Source organism: Podarcis cretensis (assembly GCF_951804945.1).
Source record: "Podarcis cretensis genome assembly, chromosome: 2".
NCBI classification, from domain to species: Eukaryota; Metazoa; Chordata; class Lepidosauria; order Squamata; family Lacertidae; genus Podarcis; species Podarcis cretensis.
Window position 1 is genome coordinate 7,945,202 of NC_137171.1, and position 23,792 is coordinate 7,968,993.

The 23,792-nt window shown below is 45.3% G+C and overlaps 1 protein-coding gene across 1 annotated transcript in view; it reads left to right on the forward strand.

Annotated features, from left to right (window-relative positions):
• The window catches only part of BIN2 (bridging integrator 2), a 42,568-nt gene that overhangs the window by 11,025 nt on the left and 7,751 nt on the right, over window positions 1-23,792 (forward strand). Inside the window, exons 3-10 of the mRNA XM_079966704.1 lie at window positions 1,257-1,311; window positions 3,946-4,040; window positions 7,557-7,652; window positions 9,136-9,243; window positions 13,569-13,654; window positions 17,099-17,174; window positions 18,957-19,039; window positions 20,186-20,987. Coding sequence (XP_079822830.1) covers window positions 1,257-1,311; window positions 3,946-4,040; window positions 7,557-7,652; window positions 9,136-9,243; window positions 13,569-13,654; window positions 17,099-17,174; window positions 18,957-19,039; window positions 20,186-20,987 — 1,401 coding nt within the window. The remainder of the gene's footprint in view (window positions 1-1,256; window positions 1,312-3,945; window positions 4,041-7,556; window positions 7,653-9,135; window positions 9,244-13,568; window positions 13,655-17,098; window positions 17,175-18,956; window positions 19,040-20,185; window positions 20,988-23,792) is intronic.

A 23,792-nucleotide genomic window follows, 5' to 3' on the forward strand; every position in this document is an offset into this window, starting at 1 on the left:
GTTACACTTCCAATTTGATTGTTACGCTGAGGTCTGTCTGTTTTTGCTATTTATTTTGCATTTTTGTTTTTGTGGCTCTTTCTTGTTTTGTTTTTGTGACTGTGTGGAACCCAGTTCAGCTACTGACTGATTGATTGTGTGACTGCAGTAAATTGTTTATTGCTTTCATTTTATGCATCAGTGGTCTTGTTAGATAGTTAAATTCATGTTAAATGGCTGTTTTAGGGGGTGTTTTTAAAAGTCTGGAAAAGATTAATCCATTTTGCATTACTTTCTATGGGAAAGTGCACCTTGGTTTCAGAATGCTTTGGTTTTGGAACGGACTTCCAGAACGGATTAAGTTTGAGAACCAAGGTACCACTGTACTGAAATATATAGGGCACAGTCTCCTGAAGATTGGTGTCTATAGATGGAAGATAAAGCTAGTTATGAAGTTTTGGGTTTCTTAAAAGATACTGAAGGGGAATTAAGCGTTATATTGAAAAAGAACCATTGTGAGGAGACACACACATACACAGACCCACAGACAATCTTGCCCCAACAGTAGGTGTGATGTTTATGAAGACCCTGAAGGCGATGGAGCACTTTGGTAATTATGGACAGTGGACTTACTAGGGTTACAGGATTCCACTGTGCAGATGGCAATATGTGTTACTACTGGTGCAATTGGGTGGTTTTCAGACTCTGGGCGTAACACTGTTATGGCGGTGGTGGTTGGCTGTCTTTCGATGGTGTTCCTTCGCCTACTTAAAAATGTGATAAAGTAACCCTGCTGCCTTTGGAGACCCTTCTGGCTCTGGACTCAGGCCCTGAAGTCCTGCCTTTATGGTACCACTCCCATAAATCCACAGGCTTCTGCCTTTAGTTACCGTATTTTTTGCTCTATAAGACTCACTTTTTCCCTCCTAAAAAGTAAGGGGAAATGTGTGTGCGTCTTATGGAGCGAATGCAGGCTGTGCAGCTATCCCAGAAGCCAGAACAGCAAGAGGGATTGATGCTTTCACTGTACAGCGATCCCTCTTACTGTTCTGGCTTCTGAGATTCAGAATATTTTTTTCTTGTTTTCCTCCTTCAAAAACTAGGTGCGTCTTGTGGTATTTTTGTTCTCTCCCTCCTTGTGTTTTGTTGTTGTTTAACCGTTTAGTCGTGTCCGACTCTTCAATGAACTAATAGGAGCATCATGCAGAAATGTACAGATGACACATCTGACGCAATGACTTCTTCTTCCCTTTTCCCTTTATTCTTTTTCCCCCCAGGCTGAAGGTCACAAACTCTACAAGGACCTTAAGGTTTTCCTCAGTGCTGTGCAAGGTACAGAAAGCCAAGTCTTAATACCTGTAATGTTTTCAGCCCTCGGCAGCCACCCCTTAAGGCAGTTCCTTCACGGTGCAACTGCTTCACAGCATGATGAAAGGACATCAGCTTTGCCATCTTAAGAGAGCGAGATTGCCTGACAAGATATGTTTTTTCAAGCAGATGCTCCACTTATGGTTGGCTCCTCTCCAAACCTATCCATTTTTCCAAAACTGGAAAATTATCCCACCCTTCTGTCAAGTGGCTCCTGGCAGTGGCGTAGCGTGGGTTATCAGCACCCGGGGCAAGGCAAGTAATTTGCACCCCCTAACCCATGGATTTGCGCCCCCTAACCCGTGGATTTGCGCCCCCTAACCCGTGGATTTCCCTAACCCTCAGATGTTGCGCCCGGTGCGGCCGGCCCCCCCCCCCGCACCCCCCACGCTACGCCACTGGCTCCTGGCAACACCTCTTGCCCCTTTATCTTTGCACAACAACCCTGTGAAGCAGATTAGACTGGGAGATTATGACTGGTAATGCCCAAAACCCTGAAGAGATGTTAGTCAGTGTCTACAGCAGTGGATTCTAGCCAGTGTGCTGTGGCACCCTGGGGTGCCTTGAATGATGGCCAGGGATGCCGCTGGCAACACTGGCCTCTGTCCCTTTCCCCTTCCCTTCCCCCTCTGATGCCCTCTCAGGTCTCTGCCTCCCAAAGGCTTTCACGGCTGTTTGTTGCAGCAGCCCTGGCTACAAGCTCCCCAGGTGAATGGTGCCTCTGGGGCTGGCCAGGGGGTGCTGGTTGCCAGGAGTGAGGTGGTCTCAGAATAATAATAATAATAATAATAATAATAATAATAATAATAATAAAATAATAATTTTTTATTTATACCCCACCCTCCCCAGCCAAGGCCGGGCTCAGAGCGGCTTACAAACAATAATGAAAACAAGAAGAATGATTACAACTTAAAAACAAAAATAAAATACAACATTAAAATAATGGAACATTAAAATATTAAAATGTAGCCTCATCGCAGGAGGAGAAGGAAAAGAAAAAAAAGAGAGAGAGAGAGAGAGAGGGAGGGAGGGAGGGAATCAAATTGATTCCAAGCCAAAAGCCAGGCGGAACAACTCTGTCTTACAGGCCCTGCGGAAAGAAATCAGATCCTGCAGGGCCCTGGTCTCATGAGGCAGAGCGTTCCACCAGGCCGGGGCCAGAGTTGAAAAGGCCCTGGCTCTGGTTGAAGCCAATCTAACTTCCTTAGGGCCCGGGACCACTAGGGTGTTGCTATTTATGGACCTTGGGGTTCTCCGTGGGGCATACCAGGAGAGGCGGTCCCGTAGGTACAAGGGTCCTAGGCCGTGAAGGGCTTTAAAGGTCAAAAGCAGCACCTTAAATCTGACCCTGTACTCTACCGGGAGCCAGTGCAACTGGAAAAGCACTGGGTGAATATGCTCCCATGGCAGAGACCCCGTGAGGAGCCTGGCTGCAGCATTCTGTACCCGCTGGAGTTTCTGGGACAGCTTCAAGGGCAGCCCCGCGTAGAGCGAATTACAGTAGTCAAGCCTGGAGGTGACCGTCGCATGGATCACTGTGGCCAAGTCAGGGCGGGAAAGGTAAGGGACCAAGTAAGCAAACAAGTGGGTGAGGGAGCCCAGCCAGCCGGTCCACCAGCCCTTGCTGTTGGGAATGGAATATGGACAGACAAGTCCCAGGTGCCTGTGGGGTGGTGTGAGGAGGCACCTCTCTTTGGGGCATGGGGGGGCAGCTCAGAGACCAGGGGCTGCAGCAGCGGCTGCCCAGAGGACTCCCAAGGAGAGGGGAGAGGAGGCTGAGGGAACACTCCACAAGGAAGGTTGTTCAAAAAAGGGTGAGAGGCTGCCAGTTCTGCAGGCAAGGGGGGACCTAATTGGGCTCCTGAGCCCCCCAGGGGTGCCACAGAAAGAATGTAGCAGGGAGCCGTAGACTTAAAAAGGTTGAAACCTCTACAATATTAAACTAGATAGATCAATGCTCTGACTCATGATAAGACAACTTCCTATGTCCATTCTACTGCAACTCTGGTCATCTCCTTTTAAAAAAAGTTTTTTTATTAACAATTTCAACATAACAAAATAGGGGTTCGGGGGGTGCACCAAACCCTGTCGATCACCCCAAAGGCACTATTTGCCTGGACCGTGTCACCCCTTAAATGGACGACACAGAGCTCACCGCCATTAACTTCCACAGCGAACCGGAAGTCCCTGGTCATCTCCTGATAGAGATCCTCTCCCACAATTTATGCACGTCTTTGCCAGATCGTTTCTTTTAAAGCTGTGAGTAACGAGACACCTATGGGATTGAGAAACACCATCATGCCTTTGTGAGGCCCTTGTCATTCCCTCTTTATCGCAGCTAGCGGATATTATTTTCACTGTACAAAGCTGTCCAAAAGGAGAGAGGGTGTAGGTGGGTCCAGTAACCTGATTTTAAAACAACCACATGGGGACCTGGAAGAACTGAGCACACAAACAATGTGTGCTGTTGAAGAGCTGTCATGCTTGAAGACTGAATATTTTAAGTAATTCCTGTCAGCAGTGGGGATGTTGACTTGGCCAGGGACTGATAATGACGACTGAGAGGTAGTCATCAATCTTGCTGTTTGCCCTTTGCAGTGATGCACGAAAGCTCTAAGAAAGTGTCTGAAACTCTGCAGGAAATTTACAGCGAGGAGTGGGATGGGTATGAAAAATTGCAAGCCATTGTGCAGGTGAGTGCGGCACATTTGTTAAGTCCCAGTTATCGGGGACATATTTTGCTTCATAATAAAAGTGAGCATTCCTACAACGTTACATAAGTGTTGGAATTAATCTTACAACCTTCCTGTAAGATAGAACAGTACAGTGGTGCCTCGCAAGACGAAAAGAATCCGTTCTGCGAGTCTCTTCATCTTGCGGTTTTTTCGTCTTGTGAAGCAACCCTATTAGCGGATTAGCGCTATTAGCGGCAAAGCGGCTATTAGTGGCAAAGCGGCAAAGCAGCTATTAGCGGCTTAGCGGCTTAGAAAAAGGGGGGGAAAGCGAAAAAAATCGCAAGACTCGCAAGACGTTTTCGTCTTGCGAAGCAAGCCCATAGAGAAATTCGTCTTGCGAAGCGCCTCGAAAAACGGAAAACCCTTTCGTCTAGCGGGTTTTTCGTCTTGCGAGGCATTCGTCTTGCGGGGCACCACTGTATTATCATTGAATTGCAGAGTTGGAAGGGACAAGGGTCATCTAGTCCAACCCCCTGCAATGAAGAATCTTTTGCCCCACGTGGAACTCAAACCCATGATCCTGAGATTAAGAGGCTCATGCTCTACATTCTGTTGAATAGTGGGTAGACATAGCAGACGACACAGCGATTTCTCCAAAGCAGCTCTTTATATGTAAGCTGTCACAGAACTGAACAGCAAACAGCTCAGCAAACAGCTTTTATAGGCAGCTGGCTGTCAACATTGTAGCAACAACAACCCAGGGGTCCCGCCTAAAATAACTGACGTGGACCTGAGTGAAAACTACATACACAATACTCCTGGTGGCCAGGGTGAGAACTTCACTACATAACACCCCTCCCCATCAAGATAAGGCGTTAGTTACAATCGTAACGGTTTCCTTATATACAGCACTACACGTAACGGTTCAATTAGGCACAAAGCATATCGGTTACATTTCACATACTTCCATTAGACCAACAGTGTTACATGTCCAACAACATAGTCCTTTAAATACGGTCTACTGGCCTAGTAGATTTCCTGGGCGGAGAGTTCAACAGCTTCTGAGGCCACGGCCTCCTCCGTGGTTTTCTGCAGCGTGGGGTCTGGCTTGGCAAGGAGATGCCGTTGCAGACGGATGTCCCGGACCCCACAGATGATTTGATCCATCAGGGCATCGTCTAAGTCTCAGAACTCGCAGTGCATTGCAGCCTGTCGCAGGGCGGTGGTGTAGTTGTTGATTGATTCCCCCTCTGCCTGGTTCCGGTGGTAGAACGCATGGCGGGCAGCAATCTTGGACGGCTTTGGTGCGTAGTGGTTGCGGAGCTTCTCTTGAATCGTGTCCCAAGGTCTGCCTGGACTGCTAGAGGCGCAACCAATGCTCGGGCCGTCATGAACACTTCGGGGCCACAAAGGCTGAGGAGAGGCCCCACTTCTGCTCTACAGACCCTCTTGTCAGCTCATTTGCTTGGAGGTAGCAGTCAAACCGAGCGAGGTAGGAGTCCCAGGATTCAGAAGCTGGGGCAAACGGTGGTAGAGGCACGAGTGAAGCCATGGTTCCGATGCCGACGTGGAGGCGATGGATGGTACACCGTGCTCTAGCCAGAACGGTCAGCTCTGAATTGGTTCTGCTCCGTGATTTCGCTCAGTGTTTCTGCTCCGTGATTTCGCTCAGTGTTTCAGCTCCGTGATTCAGCTCATCTCAGAGGGTGGCCGCATCTGGCTGTTCTCTGATGTCCATCGATCCCATCCTCGTCGCCAGTGTTGAATAGTGGGTAGACATAGCAGACGACACAGCGATTTCTCCAAAGCAGCTCTTTATTTGTAAGCTGTCACAGAACTGAACAGCAAACAGCTCAGCCGGCCTGCTTTTATAGGCAGCTGGCTGTCGACATTGTAGCAACAACAACCCAGGGTTTCCCGCCTAAAATAACTGACGTGGACCTGAGTGAAAACTACACACACAATACTCCTGGTGGCCAGGGTGAGAACTTCGATACATAACACCTTCCATGTCCAGATGATTGCTGAGGCAACAGCAACTCCTCCAAGGCTACCTAGTGAGCTCAAAGCTGAGGTAAAGTTTGAGCCAGGGCTTTCTCCAGCTCACAGCCTTTGCTCCTACAAGACACCTGACTCGAGCCTGATTTTCTTAAACTGTCCACTCTTATTACAAATGGCAAAGATTGCAGGTATATCTTCAGATTTAAACTAGTTTATCAATCATTCTCTCTTCCCTGGGAACCATAGTTCCGTAAAGCAGAGTTAGGTAGGGATTCTAAGAGAGGAATATCTGACTATACAGCAGTTCTTGAGATTCTTTGTGGGAGACTAGCTAAGAGTGGTTTAGCCCAATATAAGGGCCAAAACAGATGTGATAATCCCACAATTGTTGCTTTGCCTAAGCAGGAAGTAGAGGTGAGAATCAGTGCTGTTTCCTTTTCACTAGGGCTAGACCAAACTAAGGCCCAATCACCTTCTAAAACCAGCCCATAGATGGTCCAGGAATCAGTGTGTTTTTACATGAGTAGAATGTGTGCTTTTATTTAAAATGCATATCTGGGTTATTTGTGGGGCATAGGAACTCATTCATTATTTTTTTCAAAATATAGTCTGGCCCACCACATGGTCTGAGGGATGGTGGACCAGCTCATGGCTGAAAAAGGTTGCTGACCCCTGGGCTAGACAGATCTTAGCTTCTTTCTTGTGGATTCAGGAGAAACTTTGGAAATATCTGCTGGATCTGTACATGACACAATTGCTTAGAACAGCAGCAGTTGGCAAGCAAGATCTTTAAAAGAGGTTATTTGCTCCTGTGTGAGAGAGGCAGAGGGAGCGCCTGTTGTCACAGGATATAACAGCAGAGAGTATGCTCTTTTTAAAGAGAGAGTGCTTTTATCTCATTTTATCTCATATCTGCAGATATATGCAGACTTAATCACTAATTGACTAACATACAGTTAATCAATTAATTACCGTATACAAATAGTGAGGACCTCTTCAAACTTCTGACAGTCCTACTTTAAAGGAAAAAAATTGACACAGATCTCCCACGATGCCTGGCGCCTCTGACTACTCTTATGTCTTCTTCTGAATTTATCTGTTTCACACATGCAACTCACCCTTTGATTTCACGGTCACTGAGTAACGAAGCATATATATGTAGAGACAAAGCATTGGTTTCCCTCTCCTAAAATAAGTAAAAGAAAGGCAACAGTGGACCAGCAAATAATTTCACCTAATCCATATAGTCACCTTTTATTTAGAATTTCCCATAATTCCTGCTCACACCAGTATGGCAAGTTTACGTCACACCTATTTATCCAATAACAGACAGCATAAGCTGCATCTGAAGAAAGAAGGAAAGAAGGAAACAAATCCACCAGCAGTTGTTTATCTCCAGCCTCTAAAGAAGGGATGGCACACCTTGAGAATAAGCCCTTAAAACTTGAGAAACAAGTGGCTTCAGAGAGGCAGGGGTCGCACAGAACATTCCAGCGCCATTTTTTTAATGTCTGCTTGTCCTTTTACCTGCAGAGCAATGACCTTCTGTGGGAAGATTATGAGAAGAAACTGGCAGATCAGGCTGTCAGGACTATGGAGAATTACTTGACACAGTTCAGTGAAATTAAGGTGTGTATTTCAGGGCTAACTTTGCAGTATCCAGCACCCAGAACTGAAAGTTCAACTTTCCATTTTTACATGTTTCTAGTCCTCAAGAAAAGGGACGCAGGTGGCGCTGTGGGTTAAACCCCAGAGCCTAGGGCGTGCCAATCAGAAGGTCGGAGGTTCGAATCCCCACAACGGGGTGAGCTCCCGTTGCTCGGTCCCTGCTCCTGCCAACCTAGCAGTTCGAAAGTGCAAGTAGATAAATAGGTACCGCTCTGGCGTGAAGGTAAACGGCGTTTCCATGCGCTGCTCTGGTTTGCCAGAAGCGACTTAGTCATGCTGGCCACATGACCCGGAAGCTGTACGCCGGCTCCCTCGGCCAGTAAAGCGAGATGAGCACTGCAACCCCAGAGTTGGCCACGACTGGACCTAATGGTCAGGGGTCCCTATACCTTTACTAGTCCTCAAGGAAACATAATACTACTGGGAGGAAATTTTCTTCCTCCTGATCATCATGTAAAATATGTTCACAAGTCAATCTCTTTACTCGTGTGGGTGTGGGTGTGGGTGTGGGCCTTTCCCAGGCATCCCCAACCTGCGGCCCTCCAGATGTTTTGGCCTACAACTCCCATGATCCCTAGCTAACAGAACCAGTGGTCAGGGATGATGGGAATTGTAGTCCCAAAACATCTGGAGGGCCAAAGGTTGGGGGTGCCGGGCCTTTCCTCTCATTATTTTAAGCCAGGCAAGGCCAAATGTGGCCCTCCAGATGTTTTGGTACTACAATTCCCATCATCCCTGACCACTGGTTCTGTTAGCTAGGGATCATGGGAGTTGTAGGCCAAAACATCTGGAGGGCCGCAGGTTGGGGGTGCCTGCACTAAGCCATAGTATTTGTGGAAGATGTCACAGTATATGATGAGTATTTGGGGTGTGCGTTCAGAAGGAGGTCTTGATCTCTGTGGTCCAAAACTGCCCTTATCATCAGTAAAAAAAAATTATAAAAATGCCTAAAATAGGCTAGGAACTCTACACAACTGAACATACATTGGTCCCTGCCTGCAGATTTACAGTGTTAAATACTTTGCAAAAAATACAGGCTATAAATTATAATTACTAGCATTCCTGAGAGTAAAAACACAGTGTGAAGATTAATAAGCTCAAAACTGTGGCCCACTCTGTAGGCAGGAAATTTGGCAGCCTTCTGTTGGAAGTGTATTCCATAACACCGAGGCCAGAACCAAAAAGGCCCTGCTTCATTCTTTACCTCACAAGTAGAAGGAACCTTCAGCAAGGACTGTTCATCTGATCTTCAGCTGGAAGCTATGCAAGGAAGCTATCTTAAGCTGTGCTTACTCACCTCGCTCCCTTACTGAATTCTGAATAGTGTCCTTGATGGTTTATCGGCCTCCAGATCAGAGAGGCAGATTTGGTTGAAATGTTCTTGTTATGGCAATAGAAAAAGAAAGTGAGCATTGACTCTAAAAAATTGTTTTTCATTTCAAAGGAGCGAATTGCTAAGCGGGGAAGAAAACTAGTGGATTATGACAGCAGCAGGCATCACTTGGAAGCCCTGCAGAATGGCAAGAAGAAAGATGAAGCTAAAATTGCAAAGGTATAAGGCTGTCTTGAGAGCCCATCCAAACACTGACCAAGAAGGAGTTTCTTACAACCAGGAATGTCATTCCCATTGTGTCTCTGATTCTTGAATTCTTCCTCTTTGGCAAATCATGCTTTCCTCTACAATATAGGCTGATGGATCCTTTTTATATCCCATTCAGTCTGCTTACAGCACTCTCGTCGTTCTACCCATCTCACAATGAACAGACCACACCATATAGTAAGTTTAAATGCTTTGCTTACCAACTCCAAAGATCATATCCATGGTTGTTCCATGAAGCAGCAAGAAGAACACAGGTAGAAAATTCTTGGATAACAAAATACAGAAAAATACTTCTGAGTATGCAGTCTGGGCTTGACATGATCAAGCTCAGATGTGCTGCCTAATCGGCTTCACATGCTGGAAGAAAACTTAACTTCTTTCCTTCCAGGTGAGGGGTGTTACCTAGCTGAGTCTAGGAATACAATTCTGTGTTCTTAACCCCTTTATGCATTAACTTCATGCTTGCTAGTTATTGTTGTTGTTGTTTAGTCGTTTAGTCATGTCCGACTTTTTGTGACCCCAGAGCACACCAGGCACTCCTGTCTTCCACTGCCTCCCGCAGTTTGGTCAAACTCATGTTGGTAGCTTCGAGAACACTGTCCAACCATCTCATCCTCTGTCGTCCCCTTCTCCTTGTGCCCTCCATCTTTCCCAACACCAGGGTCTTTTCCAGGGAGTCTTCTCTTCTCATGAGCTAGCCAAAGTATTGGAACCTCAGCTTCAGGATCTGTCCTTCCAGTGAGCACTCAGGTCTGATTTCCTGAAGAATGGATGCGTTTGATCTTCTTGCAGTCCATGGGACTCTCAAGAGTCTCCTCCAGTACCATAATTCAAAAGCATCAATTCTTAGGTGATCAGCCTATTTTATGGTCCAGCTCTCACTTCCATACATCACTACTGGGAAAACCATAGCTTTAACTATACGGACATTTGTTGACAATGTGATGTCTCTGCTTTTTAAGATGCTGTCTAGGTTTGCCATTGCTTTTCTCCCAAGAAGCAGGTGTTTTTTAATTTCGTGACTGCTGTCACCATCTGCAGTGATCATGGAAGCCCAAGAAAGTAAAATCTCTCACTGCCTCCATTTCTTCCCCTTCTATTTGCCAGGAGGTGATGGGACCAGTGGCCATGATCTTAGGTTTTTTGATGTTGAGTTTCAGACCATATTTTGCACTCTCCTCTTTCACCCTCATTAAAAGGTTCTTTAATTCCTCCTCACTTTCTGCCATCAAGGTTGTGTCATCTGCATATCTGAGGCTGTTGATATTTCTTCTGGCAATCTTAATTCCAGCTAGGGATTCATCCAGCCCAGCCTTTCGCATGATGAATTCTGCATATAAGTTAAATAAACAGGGAGATAATATACAGCCTTGTCCGTTCCCAATTTTGAACCAATCAGTTGTTCCATATCCAGTTCTAACTGTAGCTTCTTGTCCCTCATAGAGATTTCTCAGGAGACAGATGAGGTGATCAAGCACTCCCATTTCTTTAAGAACTTGCCATAGTTTGCTGTGGTTGACATAGTCAAAGCTTTTTGCATAGTCAATGAAGCAGAAGTAGATGTTTTTCTGGAACTCTCTAGCTTTCTCCATAACCCAGCGCATGTTTGCAATTTGGTCTCTGGTTCCTCTGCCCCTTCGAAATCCAGCTTGCATTTCTAGGAGTTCTCGGTCCACATACTGCTTAAGCCTGCCTTGTAGAATTTTAAGCATAACCTTGCTAGCGTGTGAAATGAGTGCAATTGTGTGGTAGTTGGAGCATTCTTTGGCACTGCCCTTCTTTGGGATTGGGATGTAGGCTGATCTTCTCCAATCCTCTGGCCACTGCTGAGTTTTCCAAACTTGCTGGCATATAGAGTGTAGCACCTTAACAGCATCATCTTTTATAATTTTAAATAGTTCAGCTGGAATATCATCACTTCCACTGGCCTTGTTATTAGCAGTGCTTTCTAAGGCCCATTTGACTTCACTCTCCAGGATGTCTGGCTCAAGGTCAGCAACCACACTACCTGGGGTGTACGAGACATCCATATCTTTCTGGTATAATTCCTCTGTGTATTCTTGCCACCTCTTTTTGATGTCTTCTGCTTCTGTTAGGTCCTTACCACTTTTGTCCTTTATTGTGGTAATCTTTGTACGAAATGTTCCTTTCATATCTCCAATTTTCTTGAACAGATCTCTGGTTTTTCCCATTCTATTATTTTCCTCTATTTCTTTGCATTGCTCATTTAAGAAGGCCCTCCTCTCTCCTTGATATTTTTTGGAAATCTGCATTCAATTTCCTGTATCTTTCACTATCTCCCTCGCATTTTGCTTGCCTTCTCTCCCCCGCTATTTGTAAGGCCTCGTCAGACAGCCACTTTGCTTTCTTGCATTTCCTTTTCATTGGGATGGTTTTCGTTGCTGCCTCCTGTATAATGTTCCGAGCCTCCATCCATAGTTCTTCAGGCACTCTGTCCACCAAATCTAATCCTTAAACCTGTTCCTGACTTCTGCTGTGTATTCAATTAAGGGATTTGATTTAGATTGTATCTTACTGGCCCAGTGCTTTTTCTTACTTTCTTCAATTTCCCACACGTTGCTCTGTAGTTAGAGGAGGAGTACATCACTTACCAGAAGTACATAATAGATAAGGAGCAAAGATTCTAATCCCTGTTCCTCTGCTTCCTTTATACCTATCACACTTTATTTCTTCCTCCCAACCACTGTGATGTCTGTGAAAAGTAGCCACATGTAAGCCATAATCTGCCTAGGAGAAAACCAGAATGCTGTTCTTGGGGACAAGCAGAAAAGAAGTAGAGGGGACTGTGGAACTTCTGGTTAATTTTCTCCATCCATTGTCCATCTATGATTGTCTTATCTCTTCTTTAGAGGCTGTTTTCCATGTTTGATGGGTGGTGCTGATGCTGGGACAATTAGTTGCTCAACGGCAGATGAGCACAGATGAATGACAGGTGGGGAAAGAGGTTCTATAATTGTAGCACCCTGCTTGTGGTTAACGCTTAGCTGGAATGAAATATTCAACGCAGCAATAGAGAAATTAAAATAGTAATTTATTTGTCAGACAAATAAATATGAGGCACAGTGGTATATGGTTACCAAGCTCTGGCCTGGCCTCTTGCCATTCTGGCCAGCACTTATATTTCCTTAATCCAGCCCCCTTGCTCCTCCTGTGGCTGCCTCTGTCCAATCAGCCTGGTTAAAATTCCTATTGGCTGTTTGCTAGAACCAATCACAAAAGATACACCCATTTCCTTCTTGCCCTTTTATGGGAATCAAAAAGCTATATATTCTTCTATCTATAAATGACAAATAAGTAGTAATATATCTTACATGTGTCTCAACAAGGAATCTTAATTACCAGCTCACCTCTTGCCCTCCTTGCCCTATTGCCTTCCAAAACAGATGATTAATCTTGAATTTTTATCTTAAACATATGTCAAGGATTTTGAGTTCACATCAACATTGAGAGATCTCCTTCATTTGAAGGTTTCTAAACAAAAGGCCTGACAACCATATATCAGGAGTGCTCGATGGCGTCTCCTGTCTGGCAAGGGGGGGCTGGTGGCTGATGGCCCCTGTGATCTCTTCCAACTATATGAAATAAGAATCTAGCATTTCTTAAATCCTTTGCATAATTATATTTAAACTAATATATTTAATACATAAATAACCTTTTAAAAGGAAAAGAAATCTTAAAAGGATCTTAGTTTAAGAAAGAAACAGCTTTAGAAAAGACTTCCCAAAAATGCTCTGTTTCTGCCAGCCAGACCAGTTGCTTTTTCACTGCTCTTGACCTTTTTAACCTTAGGAAGAAGATATGGCTCATTTTACTATTTATCCACCCTTAATTTGTAGGGTCAGTGTAACCTTGGCTGTCAGCCTGTAATTCCCTTTTTACGACTTTGAGAATTGTTTTCTGCTATAAATCAGGGGGCCCCCTTGTCTAGGAGTAAAAACATTTTGCCAAGGTTCTTAGGCAGCTACTCTTCTGCCTGGCATGAAACATTTGTGAATTTGAACTCATTTTTAAGATACAACCTTGATCAAAAAATATAAGCTTGATAAAAATGCAGGCTTATGATTAGATGCCTCATAATCTCTCCCTTTTCTCTCTCCTTGTCTTCAGGATCCTTGGCAGTCAGAGCCAGGCTTACATGTGGCTAACATTTCACATGGGGGGGTGTAAGCGGGATGTGAGTCTGGAGTCCATTGGCATGTCTACACTGTTAATGCTCTCAATTTCCTGTACCTCTAATAAACTCTTGGGTCCTGCAGGCCGAAGAAGAGTTCTACAAAGCCCAAGCTGTGTTTGAAGAGCTCAACAAGGAACTAAGAGAAGAGCTGCCGGACCTTTACAACAGGTTAGGCATGGGAACAAAGATCAGGGTGCAAATGGCAGAGAATCTCAAAGCAGAATGTTGAATCTAAGAAGTGTGGTTGTGCTGGTGACTAGGAAATACATGTAGAGTTGATCCTTCTTTCATTGTTGAACTCTGGGACTAAGCTTGCTGACGATGAACCCAGGCTGGAAGGTAAAAATGGGGTGAAAGGATATATTAACACTGGGCATAAAATGCAATTTACAGATTGTTTCAACGCAAGTCCAAGGTAAGTTAGAATCATAGAACTGTAGAGTTGGAAGGGACCTTGAGGGTCATGTGCTCAAACCCCCTGTAATGCAGGGATCTCAGCTGAGACATCAATGGGAGATGGCCCTCCAACTTCTGCTCAAAACCTCCAGCAAAGAAGAGTCCCCAACCTCCCCAAGGAGTACGTCCCACTGTCTTAACAGCTCTTACACCCAGAAAGGCCTTCCTGGTGTTTAGTCGGAATCTCCTTTCTTCTAACTTGAATCCACTGGAAGTTCTGGGTAGGTCTTGACTATTAACGGGCAAATATCAGTTCAGCAGATACCAAGATATTGGGAGTTACAGTGGTGCCTCACAAGACGAAAAGAATCCGTTCCGCGATTCTCTTCGTCTAGCGGTTTTTTCGTCTTGCGAAGCAAGCCCATTGACGGCTTAGCGGATTAGCACTATTAGCGGCTTAACGGCTTTTAGTGGCTTTTAGCGGCTTATCGGCTTATCGGCTTTTAGCAGCTTATCGGCTTATCGGCTTTTAGCGGCTTATCGGCTTTTAGCGGCTTATCGGAGAGCCTTCTGTGCTTCTGGAGGTTCCAGCCCCTGTGCATTCTAGAATTCTAGAACCCTGGGAAATCAGGGTTCCGAACAATGCAGGGAGTCTCCATCCACAAGGACAGGCGACTCCTTGCTTCAGACTCTCCTCTTCCACAAGTTGAAGGGTGATAGAAGGGGAGCAGAGCCAGCACATGTGCCCCCACCCATGTGTGTAAAGGTAAAGGGTAAAGGGACCCCTGACCATTAGGTCCAGTAGTGGCCGACTCTGGGGTTGTGGCGCTCATCTCGCTTTATTGGCCAAGGGAGCCGGCGTACAGCTTCTGGGTCATGTGGCCAGCATGACTATGCCACTTCTGGTGAACCAGAGCAGCACATGGAAACGCCGTTTACCTTCCCACCAGAGCAGTACCTATTTATCTACTTGCACTTTGACGTGCTTTCGAACTGCTAGGTTGGCAGGAGCAGGGACTGAGCAACGGGAGCTCACCCCGTTGCGGGGATTCGAACCGCCGACCTTCTGATCGGCAAGTCCTAGGCTCTGTGGCTTAACCCACAGTGCCACCCGCGTCCCTCATACACCCATGTGTGTATATAAAATACACCCATGTGTGCATTTTAAGCTAATAGGGTTATGTGTTGTGTGATTTCTGCAGTCAGGGGTAGGAACTAGCTATAGCAGTGGGCTTCTTTGGGGGAAATGTGGACTATCACTTTCATCGAGCTGTTGATTTAGAAAACCTGCTGAGCTTGTTGGCACATCTCCTTTGACTGAGCTACTGTTTCTCAGATGACTTGCTGCTTGGAGTTCTTAGTCCATGTATCCAAACCTTTCCTTGGTCTCTGGCTGCAGTTCCTTAGCCCTACGGCCTGTTGACAACACGTCACATAAAGTGCAGTCCAAATACCAAGAGGACAAAGACAAAGGATTAGCCACCTGAAATATCTTGTGGGCTAGCTATGAGATGAGCTGCTTCTCAATCAGAGTTCAGAAAAGTTTGATGACCACAGGATGGCAGCAAAATCCACAGAATTAAATTTTAGCTTTTGTGAAAAAATGATTGTTTAGGATAGGACTAGATGTGTCACCATTAGACCACAGGTTTGTTGCCAAAAATGACAACCCTTCATCCAGTTTCCCCCTCTTGTCCCTGAAACATTGAGGTCCTGAAAGGCATGGTATCATCTTACTGTGTGCTTTGGTGGCCCTTCCCAGTAGAAACCTACATGATGGATTGTCTGTCTAAAGTCTCACATTCTGAGAGGACAGTGTGGTGTAGTTTTTTAAGCATCAGACTTAAATCAGGGAGATAAAGGTTCAAATCTCCACTTAGCCACAAAGCTAGCTAGGTGACTATGGACCCAGTCATGAACATTTCGCCTAGTCAATCCCCATGGGGTTGTTTTAAAGATAATGGAGGTGTGACTTTAGAGATGGAGCGAGGGCAGAGAAACACATGGTAATAGGATGGCCCATCAAGCCATTCATTGGCTAAACACTACAGGATGAAGAGAGGGAACAGACACAATGGCATTTCAGCATGTGGTGTCATCTCTAAGTCTGCTAAGGGACACGGGTGGCGCTGTGGGTTAAACCACAGAGCCTAGCGCTTGCCAATCAGAAGGTCGGCGGTTCGAATCCCTGCAACGGGGTGAGCTCCCGTTGCTCGGTCCCTGCTCCTGCCAACCTAGCAGTTTGAAAGCACGTCAAAGTGCAAGTAGATAAATAGGTACTGCTCCGGCGGGAAGGTAAACGGCGTTTCTGTGTGCTGCTCTGGTTCGCCAGAAGTGGCTTAGTCATGCTGGCCACATGACCCGGAAGCTGTACGCCGGCTCCCTCGGCCAATAAAGCGAGATGAGCGCCGCAACCCCAGAGTCGGTCGCGACTGGACCTAATGGTCAGGGGTCCCTTTACCTTTACCTAAGTCTGCTGTTAGGCTGTATCTACACCAGTCTTCTTGTCACATTTCATTATATTTCACTTTATTTCATTTTCCTGTGCTGCCCTGGAAGTAATTTTTTAAAATCAAATTTTTTAATTCGCAAAAAATAAATGCAACCAAAAAAATAACAAATGAATTACAATTACTGTATATTAAAGACTTGGGAGAGATTTTCAAGCAATTCCTCTGTATGCCTCTGTGTAGACAAACCAAAATTATGCACAACAGTCTTAGAGAAAGAGGTGAGGTCCTCCTGTGGATCAGGAACTGGATAAGAAACAGGAAGCCTAGGAATAAATGGGCCATTCTGTCAATGGAGGGATGTTGAAGGTGGAGCCCCCCCCCCCCCCAAGCACCCGTAAGGGGGCCTGTGCTTTTTAACTTGTTCATTTTGCTGTCTAACTTTCTTTATAAATGTCTAATCGGCTTGCCTTTTTAATGGAAGGCCTACTGCTGGGAGTGAGGGGAAGAAGATGAACTAGAAATCACTCAGAGTTCTACCCCAAAATGAATTTAATTCACATTTAGTTCACCCAACGATTATGGGAACTACTTTCAGGTGTACATAGATTTTTGAACTAGTTCAGTGAACCCCACGTGGCCGAACTACTTCATTCTGCTCTTAGAGGGTCCCAGAAAACTCAGCATGTGCCATATTACTCTTCTTTATTGTGTCCCCAACCCAGTTAATATTTGGGCTTAGTTTTTTATCTTTTTGCTTCTCCAGCCGAATTGGGTGCTATGTGACAATATTCCAGAATATTTCCAACTTGCGAGATGTCTTCTACAAGGAAATGAGCAAGGTAAATGAGCAACGGTGTCATACATGTGGGCCATTTGGACAAATGGGCTCGCTGCATCATTGCCTTCTACCTGCCCTCAGCCGGCCTGTTTTCGTACCAATCCTGGGAGTGGCCCCTAGTCTCAGCGTCGCCCTTGTAGGATGGCCCCAAAACTGCCTTCCACCCCAGCAGTCCCAATGGGAACAACAATGCACAGAAGTCAGGATTTGAAAGTGGTGCACATAATTTCTACTTCATTGTAATAGCCAGCTGAGTTGCATTCTCTCTCTCTCTCTCTCTCTCTCTCTCACACACACACACACACACACTCAACTTGTGTGCATTCAGCTTTACAAACTTGGCAAAAAAAAGGGGACAGAAAGGGGACAGAAAAGAATTTGACAAACCCACCCGCCATTGCATCCAATATGTTTTTATACACAATTTTGACTTTAGGAGCGATCCCCGAAATGTGATCCCTGCTTAACTTGAGGCTTACTGTATTATTATTATTATTACTACTACTACTACTACAACTATTTATTAAATTTGTATACTACCCTTTATCCATAGATCTCAGAGCAATTCACAACATAAAATACAAGATAAAAAAGACAAAATACATAATAATAAGAATACCCCCCCCCATTTTATTATTATTATTTACTCATCCGAAACATATTTTGGTATTATCCAGGAATCAGTTCAGTCCAAGGAAGAATGATGATTGGAACAGACATCCTTCTTCCTTTCTAATATTGTTAAAGTGCCTCTAGGGCAGGGAACTGCTGTTTATTTTTAAATCTCAGAAATAAATGAAAGGGCAGCTGTCAGCTGATGTACCTTGAGGAAAGTTCCAAGAGGAAGGGGATATAAAGCAGGCAGTGACAACATTAAGTCCTACACAGCTTGGGGCCAGGATACCTAAGAGAATGACTCCTCCTGTATAGATTTGTCTGGTTGTTGAAATCTGGCAGGGAGGCTCTCTTGGGTCTGCCACCTCTATCAGAAGCTCCAGAGCCTTCTTGGTGGTGGCATCCCAGTGGTCCATTTCCCTCCCCTCTGAGATATGGCTGGGGACTACCTATCTGTGTTTCCAGCTGAAAAACTGTGTCTCCACCCAGGCCTTTGCTGGATATTCATGACATTTTATTTTATTTTTGTCTGGTTGCCATATATCTGCCATGTTTTATGAGTGGTTGTAATAGGAGATGGATTTCTGTTTTAATTAGAGCCCGCTCTGGAACTGCATTGCAGTGAAAAGTGTCTGTAAAAGGTAAAGGTAAAGGTACCCCTGCCCGTACGGGCCAGTCTTGACAGACTCTGGGGTTGTGCGCCCATCTCACTTAAGAGGCCAGGGGCCAGCGCTGTCCGGAGACACTTCCGGGTCACGTGGCCAGCGTGACATCGCTGCTCTGGCGAGCCAGAGCCGCACACGGAAACGCCGTTTACCTTCCCGCTGGTAAGCGGTCCCTATTTATCTACTTGCACCCGGAGGTGCTTTCGAACTGCTAGGTTGGCAGGCGCTGGGACCGAGCAGCGGGAGCGCACCCCGCCGCAGGGATTCGAACCGCCGACCTTTCGATCAGCAAGTCCTAGGCGCTGAGGCTTTAACCCACAGCGCCACCTGCGTCCCTCTTGAAAAGTGTCTGAGAAACATTTTAAATAAACCAATGAGCTTGAAACATTCATTGACTTGAAGCAGTCAGTCAGGATTAATTATTTTATGTGAATAAGTGAATAGCGGTAATTTCTTAATTACTGGGTAATGATATTTGCTTTCCTTGTTGCTGCTGCTTGTAGCTAAACCATGACCTGTATGATGTGATGAGCACATTGGAAAAGCAGCACTCCAATAAAGTCTTCATTATTAAAGGGGTGTCAAGGTAAGTGATTTCCTCTTTCCTGTGGACATAGAGGAGTCTCAGAAGCAGCAGCCATGTGGGCAACTAGCAACTCCTCTCCACTTTGGATCCCAGGAGATCTGGTTTGTTTGTCAGTCAGTTAATTAAAAGATTTATAACCCATCTTTTAATAACAGGGCTTCTCAAGGCAGTGAGCTGTTCTAGAACAAAATACATATGGAAACGTTGAAAGGGAAATGTGAACAGCCACTAAACAGCAGAGTAGAAACAAAAAACCTTTCCAGAGGAGCATGTTAGCTTCAGAAAGACTGACTGAGCAGCCACATCGATTACAGTTCGTTTAAATGGGCCAAGATTACAACACTGAATCTCAGCAGCCACCTGATTCCATAGCTTTGGGACTACCACAGAAAAGCGCCAACTTGACTAACGGAGGGTAGAATAACCAGTGGGTTTTATATACTGAATCTTAAGAGCAGGGAGTCACTTATAGGAAAAGATGCTCTCTTGGTTCAATCCATGACAGCCTCTGATTTGTAATCATTTGTCAAGTCTTGGCTCAGGTCAGAGATGGATTGCAGTTGGGGGGTCACAAGCAGATCAAGGTCTAAAGCATGGGTAGGCAAACTAAGGCCCGGGGGCCGTAACTGGCCCAACTGCCTTCTAAATCCAGCCCGCCGATAGACCAGGAATCAGCGTGTTTTTACATGAGTAGAATGTGTCCTTTTATTTAAAATGCATCTCTGGGTTATTTGTGGGGCATAGGAATACATTCATTTTTATTTTTTTCCAAAATATAGTCCGCCGTCCGCCCCCAAGGTCTGAGGGACAGTGGACCGGCCCTCTGCTGAAAAAGTTTGCTGACCCCTGGTCTAAAGGGCCTGAGGCAGATTACATGCTCCAAGATGGGTCAGTGGTCAATTTCTGGAGCAAGCAGACAAGGGGACGTGATGCTAAGGGAAGCCATGGGAGTCTTGTGCATTAAGATTGGGTTTTCTGTCAAATCTGGAAGTTGTTGAGCTTTTCTGGGCAATGTCGGAAGTGTAGATTTTGGAGAGATTCCTTTAAAATAGCTCAAATACATGGAGAGGTTTACTTTCATTATTGAGGCTGAATAAAGCTGCACGTTCAAACTTTGTAACGCAACTTATGTTTCTCGTTATGCAGTAACAGAGCATCGTTGGTCATCTCGTCTCCAGTAAGCCCAACCAGCCCCTCTGCCATACCTTCAAGGAACAGCATAAGTGAGATGCCCACATCTCCTCCTGCCATTTCCCCAAATCACGAAAGAGAATCTGCTTCGGCAACCAAAGCAGAATCTGCGCCTGGTGGGGCCAGCAAGGCAGAGGAAGAGACAGCTCCATCTTTGGCTACGGATGCGGCCAAGCCAGACTCTTCAACTGCTAGTGAAGCCAAAGAGGAAAGCCAAACAGTAGAGACAACCCCCAGCATTCCCATAGGCACCCTCCAGGAAGTTGAGGAGGCTGCAAATGATATAGCAGCAGGAATTTTATCAGAGGCAGTGCTTGAGGCTGCTGGCAAAAGCCCAAATGTTCCCAAAGACTCTGGAGAGACCTCCCAGCCTCCATTGAGGAGTGACTTTGAAGCCAGTGATACTTGTGAGAAAGATGAGGGTTCCTCGTTGCAGCCAAGGGTTGAGGTCTTGTCTCTACCTCCCCAAAGCCCTCAGGATGAAGCTCAGACTGGGGGAACAGACCGTCAGGAGAACAACGTGCCACTCAGAGAGAGTACAGTTCGTCCTGAAGACAATCCTCAAGATCCTTCATCTGAAGCTGAAGAAGCCCAAGAAGGTGCACCAAGTACCACCAATGACTGCCTTTCCCCTGCTTTACCAAAAGCAGAGGCCGCTCAGCAGCAGCCAGAGGAAAGCGGGGATGCTGAAGATGACATCAACAGTGAAGGAAGCATTGAAGAAATAGATGTCTCCCCAAAGGCCACCAATGCTCAGGTAAAAGGCATGAGAGGGTTCTGCACAACCAACCTGTCCCACTAGGTACCTGCACGCTGTGCATTAAGGGAGCTTTGTTGTTGTTTAGTCGTTTAGTCGTGTCCGACTCTTCATGACCCCAGGGACCAGAGCACGCCAGGCACTTCTGTCTTCCACTGTCTCCCGCAGTTTGGTCAGACTCATGTTTGTAGCTTCGAGAACACTGTCCAACCATCTCGTCCTCTGTCGTCCCCTTCTCCTTGTGCCCTCAATTTTTCCCAACACCAGGGTCTTTTCCAGGGAGTCTTCTCTTCTCATGAGGTGGCCAAGGTATTGGAGCCTCAGCTTCACGATCCGTCCTTCCAGTGAGCACTCAGGGCTAATTTCCTTAAGAATGGATGCGTTTGATCTTCTTGCAGTCCATGGGACTCTCAAGAGTCTCCTCCAGCACCATAATTCAAAAGCATCAATTCTTCGGTGATCAGCCTTCTTTATGGACCAGCTCTCACTTCCATACATCACTACTGGGAAAACCATGGCTTTAACTATACGGACCTTTGTTGGCAAGGTGATGTCTCTGCTTTTTAAGATGCTGTCTAGGTTTGCCATCACCTTTCTCCCAAGGAGCAGGCGTATTTTAATTTCGTGGCTGCTGTCACCATCTGCAGTGATCATGGAACCCAAGAAAGTAAAATCTCTCGCTGCCTCCATTTCTTTCCCTTCTATTTGCCAGGAGGTGGCCATGATCTTCGTTTTTTTGATGTTAAGGGAGCTTTAGTCTTCTCATTAAGGAGCAAAATAATGGGAAAGTGCCTCTTTTGTGGCTTTGTATGTTAGCGTGAAAAATTCAGTGTGTGGAGAGGCATGTTGAGATGGACACAGAGCAAATGGAGGGAAACTCAGCTCAGTAGGAAACCTGGGTTGTTGTGGTTGTTGATGGCATCTGTCTGTCTTGGGAGACAATCAAGGAGTACACCTTCGGAGTTGAGGTCAAGCTGTTGGAAGGTTGCAGCGCCTGCTGTGGCTGTAGAGACTGATGCAGGAGAGGCATGTTTTGTTACAGCTGGGGCAGATGAAGGCATCCGGTTGTGCTACTGCAGATGCACCATGACGTTTCTTCTCTCTTTTTTTTTTTTAAATAATATTTATTAAAAAAATTAAGGGTTACAAAAAGCAAAAGTAAAAACACCATATTAAACAAAAACAAAACAATACATCACAATAAGGAAAAAAGAAGAAAAAAGAAAAACACAACTAATCTTCCCATAACTTATCTTTCATTTGCTTGTTTCCTTGACCTCCTCACACCTCCCTTTTTTGTATTCTAATTCGGTTAACTATTTCAGCAAATCCTTTCCATCTTTTCCAATTTTTGTTCTGTAATTTATCTCAATATGATGTAACTTTACTTTCCCTCCTTTCACCAATTAACAGTCTATTTTTTCCTAAACCCTTATAAGATTTCTGCTAAAACCACATAACTTCATTCCAACATCCTTCTAACATTCATTAATTTTACAATGTTTCTGTAGATAGTCTTTAAATTTCTTCCAATCTTCCTCCACCGACTCTTCTCCCTGGTCTCCGATTCTGCCAGTCATTTCCGCCAGTTCCATGTAGTCCATCACCTTCATCTGCCATTCTTCCCGGGTGGGCATGACGTTTCTTCTTTCTGCGCTCCTCCCAGCGGTCATTCCTCCTTTGGTCACTGCTGTGGATACATGACTTGACTGCCTGTCACCAGGCACTTTGTTGTGATTATTTTAGAAGTAGCTTTTGTCATTATTATTCCTTGTTGTTATTTAGCACAAATTTGGAGAGAAATTAATAAAAGCAAAAAGAGGACTCTGCCCCAAGCACCTTGCGATCCGAATTACCTTGTGTTTTTTCTCAGAATGAGAACATTGAGAGATGAGAACTCCTACACTTTCCAGGCTACAAAAGAATGAGATGGGGAGGTGGGAGAATTGCTCCAAGCTGTAACTTCCAAGATGGCTTTGCATAGTCCGAATCTACCTTATGCATCATTCTCTGTGAGCTAACAATGTGAGGAATAGCTTGCTATAATACGATTATGTGTCTACCTGGTGGCTCTTGTAATATGTCTTCCTAATTGGTGGTAGAGGCATACAGTATGAAATCAATACTGAAACCAACAAGAGAGGTGTGCAATTTAGGAACAGAAACAGTGGGAAGGAAGACAGTGATTGCATGCAGGGCAGTATAAAAACTGTACTGCTAGATCAATCTCAAGACCAGCACTGACAATCCAGGCATTTCTGGGATCTTATTATGAGCAGGCAATGAAGGAAACAGCCCGGCCCTCTAACAGAGATTTGCCTTTCCCACTTAAATTTGGTTATTTCTCCCTTAGAACAAGGCCCTTCTTCCAGTGCAAAATTGCCTCAGCAGCTACAAAAGCTACTCAGCTGCAAAAGTTTTCCCCAAAAACAGAGCCTCTCACTTGGGAGATTTAATTGGAGAGGCATCACACATGCCAGACATGAAGAGTACCAATCCTGTCTGTCAGGAAAAACCAGTGCAGACTCCAAAAACCAGCACCATTTTGGGGCTGCTAATTCACTGTTTGGAAACCTCTGTGTGAGGTGTTCCCAGAGACTGTTGACTGAAGGCAGATTTGTGCCTGATTTGTCCTGTGGCAAAGTAGCAGCAACAACAACAGGAAGAAGAGGACGAAGAAGAAGAAGAAGAAGAAGAAGAAGAAGAAGAAGAAGAAGAAGAAGAAGAAGAAGAATAGTAGTAGTAGTAGTAGTAGTAGTTTGGATTTGATATCCCGCTTTATCACTACCCTAAGGAGTCTCAAAG